Genomic DNA, 14,026 nt, shown 5'->3' on the forward strand with positions numbered 1-14,026 from the left:
GGTGCTAACAGGATACCTAAGTACTATTCTATAACAGCTCACACAAGTGGCATAGTGCATAAATGCAAGGGGGTAGGGGCAGAACATGTGCAGGCCTCCCATATACGTGTGTAACTTAGAGAATACTTTAAGTTATGTGCATGCTTGCCACATTTAGGCAGCCACAGTTATGCTAGGTCTTTGGCTGGTATAACGGTGGGCATGTAAATGTAAGATGCATTGATACCTGATTACTAGGGTAAACAGAATCTGGATGCCATTATTATTTAAGTATTTGGGTTTACAGTTCCATTTTACATGTACTGGGACTGTCCCTAGTGGGCTCACAATCTAAGTAGTACATTGTTCTACTGTTGTACCTGGGGCAATGGAGGATTAAGTGACTTGCCCAGGGTCCCACAGAGCTGCATAGGGAATTGAACCTGGTTCCCCAAGGAATCAAACCCAGTTCCCCAGGTCTACAACCCACTACACTAAGCATTAGTCCACTCCTCCAACAGCCTCTAACCTCATAGCATCAAGGTGCTTACATGGAGGTGTAACTAAGAACTAAGCCCAAAGATTGTAAGCCCTTCAGGTGCAGGTAAATACCAATTGTATCTGAATGTAACCCGCCTTGAACTACTACTGAAAAAAGTGGCAGCTAAATCCAAATCTCCTTCCCTCCCCCCCCCCCCCCCCCACCCAAACCTATGCATATAAAATGTTATTCTCCATGTTCAAACCACTTATAAAACGAGCACCTGCATTTCACTTTTAGAAAGTAAATAAAGCAGGTCAGAATATTTCTCTGTAGTCAGAAATGATCAGTGTTGATTTAGGAAGGTTCATAACTTATTGTTAAATGATCGCCAGATTTTGAGCAATCTCGATTACCGCTGGGGGAACTGTTATTGTTCCATTGAAGAATGTCCAGAGTCTATTAGGAACTGTCCATTCTTGTGGAAGAACATTCAGCTCTGTTTGTCACTGATGAGGAACAATGCAGTATCAATCTGGAACCACTTATCACTATTTTGAAAACATATCATGGCTTCAAAATACTCTGGCATGGCTCGTAATAAAGCAAAAATTCAGGGAAAGCGAAAACAGAATGGCTGTTGTCTAAAATCATTACCAGAAAGAGAAATACATTCTGGATTTGTTTATAAAAATATGCTCTGTGAAAAACGTGTCCTAGTCAGAATATAAAAAGTACGATGCCAGTATCCTGTCTCCAACAGTGACCAGTCTGGGTCATTTGGAAGTGCCTACCAACTCCTAATGAAGTGTTCTTTTTATGTTAACTAAAAATTTGAAAGATCTAGCACAGTGATTCTCAACCGGTGTGTTAGGATACATTGGTGTGTCTGCAAGAGGTAGGAGGTGTGTCACCAAAACTTTGGCATAGACATCAACCCTGTACTTTCCTTAACAACCATCCATGCCTGCAAGCTGAAGAAACCAGAGACTTAAGTACTTAAAATCTCCATAAGTGGTCCCTATTTCTATTCCCAGTTACCCCCAATGAGAACTGCTGTCACTACCCCCAACTGGAAATTTTGCAGTTCTATCATCTATAGGTTCTGTTTCCTATTTAGGGCCCTGTTTACTAAGCCATGCTAGAGGCGTGTTAGTGTTTTTAGCACACGCTAATGCTTAGTGCGCACTAACCCTGTAGATGCCCATAATATTCTAATGGGTGTTTACATGGTTAGCAAGTGCTAAAAACGCTAATGCACCTTTGTAAAAAGGGCCCTTAGTTTTTGAGCAGCACAATATCTGGCAGAGGATGGATTTTATGTAGCTGTTACTGAAGTGAAGAATTTGAATATACATTTGTTTTGTATGACAAGGTGTAAGTGAAAACATTCCATCTCTATGCTCTGTATAGACTCAAGAATGGGTATAAGGGACCTGTTTACTAAGGTGCGCTAGCGTTTTTAGTGCTCACTAAAAATTAGCATGCTAACGCAGAGGCACCAATACGAATATATGGGTGTCTCTAGCGTTAGCATGCGCTAAAAACACTAGCGTGCCTTAGTAAACAGAGCCCTTAATTCTGTACAAGAATATTTTATATTTTCCTTGCAATGAAATATTTAGGAGGGTTTTTTTATTTGTTTAATTTTGTTTTGCTGTGATTTTTAGTGTTCAGTGTGTCACACATATGAACACTATATCTGCCACTTTTGTCACAATAGTAGAAAGATTGAGAACCACTAACATAGTACCTCAGCATCAAAGTGCCTATATTCAATACTATGGCTCCAGGAAGGACGTTATGTTCTTCTCAGCTGTCTCTTCTTAAAATTCCAGATGGAATTAAATGGATGGCAGTGAAGTAAATTACACCCATAATAACAACACAGGTGACAAAGAAAAGAAAACCAATAAATCATTCACTTTGAACTAAAACAAGCTTTCATACTTTCTGGTACAGAACATCAGGCTAAAAAAGCCTGAACACACCAGCATTAAAAAGTAATCATGGCTTCACAGTCCATTAATTTGCATTTTTCATTTTGCCATATTGCATTTCAAGATAGTCAGTCAGTAGACTGGCGCACACAAACTGCTACCCCTTCATTTAGAGTTTCAAATCAAATACATTCAGCATTAACATAGGAGGGCATTAGAATAATCTGGTACTAATATTAATAGGCATGCAAATAACATAGGAACAGCCTTAGTACATGGCTTCTAGCTGATTCCTATAGCATAGACATTGCATGCAAAGTGATATGTCTTTTTTGATCAACATGTAAATTATAGTTCATTTCTAGGCACCATAGTCATGGATGACGAAGGTCCTAAGAAAATAAAATGCTCTTATGACCCCAAAACAGATCTTGAGGAAGGTTACAAAAGTAGTTAACTGCTTGCAGGTTAAATAAGGCCGCTAGGAAGGTTTCCAAAGTTTGCATGGTGCTACTACTTGAGAATTGACCACGTGAAGACCCCAGAGGCAGAGTTTTCTTCAAAATGGACTGAAGGAGAGATCAAAAGCCAATCTAAGCTTTATACCTGGCCTTAGTATGCAACCTAAAATTTAGCATACCTAAATTTGTTCATTTAGTTGGTAATATTATTGTTGCCATGTATCTTGTCTCCAGTAAAGAGCAAAAACAGGAAAACAACACTCCCACAAAATTATGATAATCAAAGAGTGGAAGACATCATGGAATGAGTGCCAGGAGGGCCACTGGCTCAGTTTAATCTTCAAATAAAATATATAAAATGCTAAAAAATACTCTTGAGTAGATGCTACACCTTTTGTAGATATTATTATGTTCTCCAGCTTAACTTTTTTGTTGTGTTAGTAAGCTCTGTGCTTACTTTTCATGCATCTCACATTGGCTGGATTTTTAGTACCAACAATGGTGTTGACAGGACCCCTGATGAAGCTTGTGCACTGAAACACAGCCCATGTTGGGACTTACTAGTCAGCACATCCTGTATACTGCATCAGGAGTATAAACTGTTGATTTTTTTTAGCATTTTACCCCCCCCCCCCCCCTTTTACAAAGACGCACTAGTGGTACTGCTGCCACAGCCTCAAAGTGAACGGGCTGTATTGGCATTACCATGTGGCTTAGCTTTGTAAAAAAAAAGGGGGGGGGGGGGGTTATATATATTTCTACTCCCTCCAGGGTATCCACTCTATTGACCATCTTCGTGTCATCTGCAAAAAGGCAAACTTTTCCATCTAACTCTCCAGCAAGGTCTCTCACAAATATATTAAACAGAATTGGCCCCAGCACCGACCCCTGAAGCACTCCACTACTCACCTTCCTTTCCTCTGATCTGATTCCATTTACCACCACCCTCTGCCCCCTGTCAGTTAACCAGTTTCCAATCCAGTTCACCACTTTGGGTCCTAAATTCAGCCCTTTCAATTTATTCAGGAGTCTTCTGTGAGGGACCATATTAAAGGCACTGCTGAACTCCAAGTAGATCACATCTATCGCATGTACTTCATCCAGTTCTTTGGTCACCCATTTGAAGAAGTGAATCAAATTTGTTTAGCAGGATTTTCCTTTGGTAAAGCCATGTTGCCACGGCTCCTGTAACCTGTTGGCTTCTAGAAAGTCAACTATCCTTTCCTTCAGCAGCGATTCCATTATTTTTCCTACCACCAACGTGAGGCTTATTGGCCTGTAGTTTCCCACTTCTTCCCTGTCTCCACTTTTGAGAAGAGGGACCACATCAGCTCCTCTCCAATCCTGCGGAACCTCTCCCATCTCTAAACATCTACTCCATCTCTAAAGATCTACTAAATAAATCCTTAAGAGGTCCCACCAGGACTTCTCTGAGCTCCCTCAGTATCCTGGGAGATATCCCAATTGGCCCCAAAGCTTTATCCACTTTCAGATTTTCATACTGTTTATAAACGCTTTCTTCCGTGAACGGCGCTATATCCACTCCATTCACAGATATATCCTCAGCAGCTGACATACTAAGTGATGGCAGATAAAGACCTGAATGGTCCATCCAGTCTGCTCAACTGTCACACTCATTATTAATTCATGATTAAATCAACAATGAATGTGATGTAAAATACTTGACCATCATCTTTCTTTGGGGTTTATGGGATATAGGCCATAGAAGTCCGCCTGGCCCTATCCTTATGTTCCATCTACTAGAGTTGCTGTCAAAGCCCACTCCAGCCTATTTGTCATTTGTGAGACACAGACCGTAAAAGTCTACCCAGCGCTGTAGTAGCTGTCGAAGCCCTTTCCAGCTCATCCTAAGCCAGATTGCCATATATGGGACACAGACCATACAAGTCTACCCAGCACTGGCCCTAGTTCATCACAGCCAAAGTCACCATCTAAGCATCACTCAACACATTCACACACATGAAGACATTTATGTTTAGGTTTTTTATACCATCCAGAAAGAGTTTTTTAATTTTTTTTATTTATAAGTTTTACATCTTTTAACCAAGCAATTTACACTTGTACAGAAAAGTGTTATATAAGAAAATTATTACTTCTCATAAAGAATAAAGAAACATAGAAAATATATAAACACTCAAGTCCACATTATTAGGATCCAAGACTAATGAAAAAGAAGATATTAAAGAAAATTAAATTTCTTAGGCAATATTATACCTGAGGAATATAGGCTACCAATTAACTACATAAAGAGCTTACTTAATCTCCTAAGGGTCTTTTAGTTGCTATAAAAGCTGACGTGAGAAGACAGTAAATACGTATTTAACAGCATTGTATCTAATAATACATTTACATGGGTATCTTAAGAAAAAAGTTCCACCTATTTGCAGAACTCCAGGTTTCAATAATAAGAACTGTTTATGTCTACGTTGAGTTTCCCTTGATACATCAGGAAATAATTGAATCTTAAAGCCTAGAAACAATTTATCTCTGTTTTTAAAAAACATTCGAAATAACCATTGTTTATCAGGTAAGAATGCCACTGAAGCAACCAAAGTCGTTGCAATGGTTAAATCTGAATCTGAAGTATCCAATAAAGCGGAAACATCCAAAGAATTTTGCTGTTGTTCCATTACTTTTGTTGACAAATAATAAACTTGTGTAAAAGGAGGAAATTTATCTTCTGGAATTTCCAAAACTTCTTTCATATAACGTTTCAACATTTCCAAGGGCCTCACCAAAGTAAGCCTTGGAAAATTTAGAAAACGAAGATTATTGCTCCTTAAATAATTTTCAAAAGTTTCAGATTTCCTCCTCAGATTAGACAAATCTTTGACCAATAAAGTCTGTACGCTTTGAATGTTTAAGACATTCTTATCAACTTGTTCCATCGAACATACATATCTTTAACTTCTGTTTCAATTTTTCCCACTCTCTGTTCTACATGAGAGAGCTTCTGTGTGAGAGTAGTAGATTGTGTAAGAAAAGTCTTAGCTAAATCAGAAATTAATGACCATAAAGAGTTACCTCTTCAGGCTTCTTACTCAAAAAATCAGGAAACGTAGAGTGAGAAAAATCACTTGTCCTCTCAAGCTCAGGAGCATTTCGGTCCCCCGCCTCAATCACTGCAAGCTTGTTTTCTCGGGAGGAAACCTTCTCCTCCAATCTCCCCCCATTGCAAATTAGCCTCAGTCGGACTGGTTCCTTGCCTGCTTCCCAGAGTCGGCCCAGTCGATTCAGAAAGGGGAGAGCTTGAGCCTTGTGGTTGTGGGGGAGGAGCTCTATTGTCATGGCTCAGTGTTGTCTCAAGCCCAGGAGACGCCGTCACCTCCTCTCTCAAACTGGCGTCTCCTATGGGACCGCTCCCGACTTCTCCTCCAGCCCCACAGACTCCTCACATGACAATCCATAGGACCCACGATTGGGGACACCGGCAGCTGGGAGGCTCGAACTGCTGCTTTACCCCGGCGTTTAGGCATTTTTTTCAAAGGTAAGAGAAAGGGAGTCTGCCATTCCTCAGGTACCAAAGAGAACAGATTTCATATTTTCTCCCCCTCTTTCTTTTTTCCCTCTCCATAAAGAGTTATAATGGGATTTGAACCTATGCCCCTTGATTTACAGTCCACTGCACTAACCACAAGGCTATGCCTCTGTTCTATGATTGATATTTTTTTATTATGACTAATGACAGACTTCTATGATCTGTGTCCTGATCATGACTGGACAGATTTTGATAGGCTGGAGTGGGGCTTTGATGGCAGCTCCAGTAGTTGGGGAACAAGGCCAGTGCAGGACAGATTTCTACTGTCTGTGCCCTGAAAATGGCATGGACAAATCAAGATCAAGTATACATATGTTGTATCACATCATACCTTATGCTATGAGTTTATCTTGTTGGGCAGACTGGATGAACTGTTCAGGCCCTTGTCTGTTATCACCTACTATGTTACTATGTTATTATGGAATCCACCTAGACTTTTTAAAATTAGGTGAAATATCAATATATGGATGACTAAATAACAATGTTATAAAGTAATTTATATTTTGGAGCCAAGAATTATTTCTACTGTAGCCAACGTTTCAATTGAAAGGAAGTTCCATACACTGCTGTGTAGATGCACCGACATTTTAAAATGATTAAAGGTGCCAAACACCCTCTCTACACACAGTGAAGCAGCTTGCCCAACATTGTGAGCTGAATCCTATGGCTGCAACGAGAGCTACCCTGAAATGCTGGTCAGAAAAATGGGATCAGCTGAAGAGTCTATGATGACGTGGTGTCAACAGATATTAACTTTATTATAGATAAGTAGGGCTACTGGAAACCTGCAGCATAGGTACCTGCAGAGATTTCCAGAGCTTCTGCTCTGAACAGTAAGAAATTACCTCATGTGTGATATCAATAGTTGCTTGGCAGACCATTACACAATTATTAGACTTTCCAGGTTCTTCCAGAAGGAAGAAGGATCTAATGGCCCAATATTAAAATCAGAGAGAGGGAACTGATGTAGGAGGGAATGCCTTTCAGTGCATATGCACTACATTTGCATAACTGTATTTGGTTTTTCTTGCCTCCCCAGTCACTGATCAAGCCTATTAGGGGAAAGTCCCTTTCAGTCTAAAGCCCTAGCCCTATACCTAACTATCTTAGCTGGCAGAAGGTGTTCAAGGAGTAATTCATGGGTACAGGAAAGAGAAGCCACTTAAGCATCTGCCCTGTTCTTGTTCCTGAGGGAGCAGGGAACCCTCTACATCCCTTCTAAAAAATTAAGGTTTAAAGAAAAACTGGACTACAAGTGTATTTTTTGGCAGGAAGACCTGAACACTTCCCATCTATGGGTGGTTCAGGAACCTCTACTGGGCTGAAAGAAATATTCACCATTCAACTATCTACAGGGTCCTTGGAGGATCAAAATCTGCTTCTGCCAAGCCAGATTTCAAGGGCATGCATTTGAGTCTCAGAGACTCACCACAGTCACCATCTGTGCTTTAAATGGAAGACTGTATTGCACTTAACAAAAGCTTTGTCTGTTACCCTCAGTGGGACCCATGCTAGAGTTCTAGAGATACTGGGGAAAATATTCAGCCAGCAGCAGTAAGTGGGGTTTTGTTTGGCCATCTCTAGGGCTGTCAACTAGATTCAGATTTGCCCGACACGGTTGATCCAGTTCTGGGCTTACCCCAATGCATGCAGGGACTCGTAGCCTTGCTTTCTTAGGGAATCCAATGAAAAAAATCAGAACTACAAGTCCCTGCATGCAGTGGGGTAAGCCCAGGACTAGATCAACCCTGTCGTGTGACTCTGGATCTAGTTGTCAACCCTAACCCTTGTTAGACCCAGATATTCAATACCAGGCCATGTTTGGGCACTGGCATAGAATATCCAGGTTTGTGTAGTCAGTTATCCCTTACACACCTAAGTGAAACCAGATAGACAGGACTGAGTTTTCTGTGGTCCAATTTGTCTGGTTAACCTAGGCAGTTAAGTGCCGACTCTGCCCCTGGACCGGCCATCAAATAGTCGGCAATGGTTTTACCAGCTAGTGTTGATATTCAATGGCACAATCTGTTTAAGTGCAGCCCCCGCACAAGTGATTTAAACAACCAGGAGACTCTAATGGTCAGTTAAATCGCTTTGAATACCAACCTCATTGTACATAATTTGGCTAAATACTTGGTGCCTCTGCCTCACATCTGTAGCCGCCATATTATAATTCTTCCAGAAAGATTTAATTTTAGTAAACAGTTGATTTGGAACACCAGCTTTGGACTGGACTGGCTTATTATGAGAGTGAGAAGTAGAGAGAGAATACAGAAGCTGCTAACAGCCTCCAGTTTTGCCTATGCCAGTTCTGTTGCCAAATCAAAAGCTATTGTTTATGTAGGGGTCCTAACAGTTCCCTTTAAACTAAGTGGGTGTCTTCCAACTGCATTGCTACCAGTAAGGGATGTATCTTCAATCTCTAGGGACAGGCAGGTTCCCTGGAGTCCTGCAGAACATACCTATCCCTCACTATTAAAAATAAGACAGTGAAACAGCACCCGTGGATGTTCGTTAGTAAACAATTTTATTAATAATTTGAAGACTCGACACAAACAGCGCGTGCAGTGTCTCTGACGGCATCTTTTTTTAAAAAACAGTCTTTCTAAAGACTATCACGTTACGCCTGAAGGATTATCTTCAACGTTATTCTGCAATACTTTGCCTTAGAGTCAGCTGTGAGATCTTAAAAAGGTTTGTCATCATTATTGCCACGCAGCACTGTGCAAAGCAGACTCCTGATGCAGGCCTGACGGCCGAAACACGACATTGTGTCGAGTCTTCAAATTATTAATAAAATTGTTTACTAACGAACATCCTCCAGTTTCTGGTATCCTTGGTTGCTCACCCACTTCTTTTACACTATTGTTTTTACCGTGGGGCGTTTGAGTTCTCCGCTTTTTTGGTGGATTTCCTCTCACAGTGAAACAGCACCCCCCACTGGCAAGACTGTAGATGGAGGACTCCCTCTCAGCTTAGAGGGAACAGTGCTTACCACTATCTGGGCATATACCACAGGACTGCCCCTACAGGTATAATTTTAAAAAAGGGAAGATAATACCTACCTGTGTCCAGAATAGCAGCACACACATCACAGCAATTAGTTTGACCAAAGGAAAACCAGTGCAGCTGTCTTACCTGCTGGTTCTGGTAAGCAGTTACTGTGGTGAACACCGTCTCTGGAAAGCTGAAGGTTTTCACACCATCACTCATGGGAACTGGCTTAGTAGGTGAGAGATCGCTGCTGAAGTCCTTCCGGATGATGTGCACTCGGGGCTGATATTTGTGCATAGAATGCAGGATTATCTTTAAAAAAAATAAAGTTCATTTTTTAAAATTTTACATGACTCTTTAGCCCAAATGTAGACCTTTTCAGGCTGACAAAGATCTGTCTGATTTAGCAAGTTAACAATAACAATATTGCAAGCCTTGTATCCATTACCATGAGAGTATAGGGTTGTGCTGAATCCCATAACATGGTCTGATTTATACCTTTCAGGTTTTGTGCATCTGCTGTAAATGTGAGAGGCCCATAAATCTGAATTTATATTGGTTCTATTTCTATGGCAGTGATGAGACTGTTCAGTTCATTCCATCTCCAATGTTTAGAATTGCTCTCTCTGTGCTGGTAGGGTACATTGCCACTCTGTTTTTCACTTAGCAAGAATGTGACCCTTCTGGTTTGTCTCTATGGGCTACTTTACTAGGCTTTTTCCCCCCATATACTGCTTAAACTTCCTCTAATATAGATATGGGAAACACTGCTCTGGTTTGCCAGATATACTACTACTACTACTACTTATCATTTCTATACCTAATGAATAAACATGAGATACATTTGCATGTAATACCTCAACCATATGCAAATCTATCTCACATATTCATGAGGGATATTCCGAAAACCTGACTACAACATGGCCCATGTGGCCTCAGCTTTTCCCGCCAATTTTCATGTCCGTTGTGGATTTGTATTGTTTTGCCAGTCTTCCAGAAGCTGGTCTTTCTGCTTCAAGACACATGAAATTTGACTGGGATTGACTCCATATTTTTTAGCAATAGATGCTTGACTTTGTTTGTTTTCTAATTTTTTAAGAACTTCTATTCGTTCAGCCAGTGTTAAAGTCTTACAGTTCCACCGTGACGACGACGATGACCCCAGTGTACACTCTAACAACATTATTTCGCTTATTCTGCCTGTGGCAGCTAAAGGGATGGTAAATTTGAAATCTCATTGGTTGTCACACGCCAATCGGCTTCCATATTCCGTGTGTGCGCTTATGTGGAGTCTTCCCTGCAGAGGAGCGGTCTTAAACCATGCATGTAAGCGAATCTTACACTTATCAGTGGTGCACTTAACCAAAGTTTGTCCCCATAGAAATTGATGGCACCAAAAACGAGACCAAAGTACGGCATGCAGTTAAACAGAGCATGCGCTTATCCGATGTGCACTTAAATGGAATGCACTGTACCAGCTACCTGACAGGTAGATGATCAAAAGCCCCACGCTGTTCCAAACAATGCTCTAAAATAGCACTGGAAGAGCGCGGGGCTTTACCGCACCGATGATCAGAAATAATGCATGCAAATTTAAGCAGCGCAATTATCTCTGATCATGGGGTAGAAGTGCGGGTGAATTGTGCCTGAGCATGCACTCAGCACAATCCTCCCGCACTTGTTTGACAGGTCTGGGCTGTCAAGAGCCCAAACCTGTCAAACACAGGGGCTGGAGGTCCATGGGACCACCAGGCCCTGACTACCCCTGCCCCGAGCAACGGGGGCTGGAGGTCCGGCGGACCTCCGGTCCCCACAATGATCCCACCCCCCCCCCCCCAGGTTCAGGGAGGGCTGGAGATCCGGTGGGTCTCCAGTCCCCCAAAACCCCCATAAAATGGTCCCTGGTGGTCTAGTGGCTGCCAGCCAAACCCCCTCCAACCCAGCGAGTGACAGGGGGGGGGACTGGAGGTCCATCGGACCTCCAGCCCACCCCAACTCCCCCCCCCAGCATTGTCTGATGATCCCTGGTGGTCCAGCATAAAATACAACCCCCTCCCGGCCCCCCTACCTTAGTTGGAGGAGGGAGGTTGCCTGCCTCCCTCCTCTTCCTTGGGTTGACGCCGCCACAAAATGGCAGCACCCAGCACCGCCAAGTGCATCCTGGGATGCGCTGGGCGGGGCTACAGACCATATAGCCCCGCCCAGCGCATCTCAGGATGCACTGGGCGGTACTGGGCGCCGACATTTTGCGGCATCATCAACCCAAGGTAGGGGGGCCAGGAGGGGGTTGTCTTTTACGCTGGACCACCAGGGATCATCAGACAGCACTGGGGGGGGGGGAGTTGGGGTGGCCTGGAGGTCCGATGGACCTCCAGCTCCCCTCCCCGTCATTCGCTAGGTGGGAGGGGGTTTGGCTGGCAGCCACTAGACCACCAGGGACCATTTTCTTGGGGGTCTGGGGGCTGGAGACCCACCGAATCTCCAGCCCTCCCTGAACCTGGTGGGCTGGGATCGTCGGGGGGACCGGTGGTCCACCGGACTTCCAGCCTCCTGTTGGCACTTGGCAGGTTTGCTTTGGGGGAGAACTGGGGCCTGCCAACATGCAACTGCATGCTGGACAGGGCTCACCATTCCTCCCCAATGATCTGCAAACCCTAACGCCAGCTCGGAGCTGGCGTAGGGTTTGCCGCAGCCAGTGACCCAAGTTTTGGTGCGCTGGCCGCTGATCATTTGCAATGAATGCGCTGAGCCCTGTTTAGCATGCATTTGCATGCTACTTGCGCAGAGCCCTCAAGCGCGTTGTTTCACGCGCTCAAGGGCTCTAATCATGGGGCGGTAGCAAACGCCGGCGCTAGTATGGTGCTAACAGCCTCTAGCGCTGGCGTTTGCTTTTGATCATCTGCCTATGATTCTTTGAACAAAAGGTCTGTATAGCAGCGATTAAGAGGGCAATTGTGTTATCCTCTGTGGCATCTACCACCATCTCAAAAATTCAGAAGAAAGAGTTATTTTGCCTCAATTCTTAATTGGCTCCTTTTGTATATACAGCTTTTTAAAATGCAGGATTTACTTGTGGAATTACTGACAATTACCTATCTACATTGCAAAATAGCACCTACACAAATAGATGCTGACTCTTACGTGTGTAAAGCCCTGAATGATGCCCCTCCTTTTTTGCACATGCAGGCTTATAAAATGGATGCTCTAGCTGTGCCAGCAATTATACATGCACACCTGCACCTCTTTATATGTATTTTATAAAAGGCTTCATATTAAGCTGAGCTTTTTGTAAAACACTGGGGAAAATCTGATCATCCCAATCTGGACGTCCAATGTATGACCCCTATGCAAAATGGGGCTTTTTGTATTTTCATGAATTGCTATCTACCTATGTTGCACTCTAAATTAATGACCTAGAGTTTCACAACAAATATTTTGGTATGAGCAAGGGTTGGCGATGACAATGACCATTTGTTTCTGAGAATGCTCTCCTAACTTAATCAGCCTTCATCAGTGGTGGCTGCAAAACTAAGTGGTTGGCAGCCATGTGCAAATCATGGTGGCCACAGTTCAGAAACACTGACATATATCAAAAAGCTCTGAGTCTTTAGGCCAATCAGTTTCCTGCAGGACTGTATACTTTGTAACCATGAGCATTAGTTGATCAAGCTAAATATTTTCTTCCTTTTCATAGCCTTGAAATGTGCAACTAATAGCTGTGGATCCTCTGAACTTTGGGACTTCATAAGTACATTTTCAAAGGGATTTCTGTGGGTAGAAAGTGTTTCAACCACAGAAATCAGTTTGTAAAATCTGCCCACCCTGTATGCATGGAGAAGTATGTTCTTTGTTCATTAACCCTAGAACGCATGACGTTAAAAATATACATATTAACGTCATGGGGGCCTTTTAGGCCCCCATGCACATAATGTAGAAAAACACACTTAAATAACTTTCACAAGTTTATTTCAAAATTGCTCAATAAAATATGAATAGTGGACAACATTTTAATTATAATTTTTCACAGAAAACACCAAAAAATCTTTTTTTTCCCAAATTTCACGCAAAGACATGAAAACACACAAAAATGCATAGAAATCTATAGCAAATTAGCTGCAGCTACATTTTTATTCTAACTTTCTTTTCTATTATATTAGTCTTCCAAACAATTCTGACATGTTATTTTTTCAGAAGAGTGTTCTTTGCAAACAGTTTCCTTACAAGTGGAACAATATCGCTCAGTTTTCCTCTCTATGTTTCTTGGACACATGAAACAACGCTTTCGTTTTCTTTCTCCTGGCTCTGGAGTAATCTGAAACTGTACGCCACACCGTTTCATTGCTTCTTTAGTTTTCTTTGGCAAGCATTTCAAGTCGCTTCGCTCTATCATGTGAGGTATTACAAGTTCATGACAAAGGTCCTTCAAGAATAAGCGTCTCCTGTCCTTCCTCTGTGCATGAAATTCAGGATGAGTTTCTGTATAAATAATGAATGAATTTAGGGCTGCTACATCAAGCATATTTGAAAATAGTACTACAGGCCATCGTTTTGTTTGCCTCTTACACAAATATTCTCCCACCATCTCATCCATTTTATCTACACCTCCTTTTGT

General features: G+C 42.3%; 1 protein-coding gene across 2 annotated transcripts in view; it reads right to left on the reverse strand.

Moving 5' to 3' along the window:
- The window catches only part of LOC115459124 (T-box transcription factor TBX15), a 90,141-nt gene that overhangs the window by 48,367 nt on the left and 27,748 nt on the right, over window positions 1-14,026 (reverse strand). For both annotated transcript variants that reach the window (XM_030188995.1, XM_030188994.1), the window contains one exon: window positions 9,559-9,726. In XM_030188995.1, the coding sequence (XP_030044855.1) occupies window positions 9,559-9,726 (168 nt within the window). The remainder of the gene's footprint in view (window positions 1-9,558; window positions 9,727-14,026) is intronic.

This window comes from Microcaecilia unicolor, unplaced genomic scaffold, assembly GCF_901765095.1.
Source record: "Microcaecilia unicolor unplaced genomic scaffold, aMicUni1.1, whole genome shotgun sequence".
In the NCBI taxonomy this organism is placed as follows: Eukaryota; Metazoa; Chordata; class Amphibia; order Gymnophiona; family Siphonopidae; genus Microcaecilia; species Microcaecilia unicolor.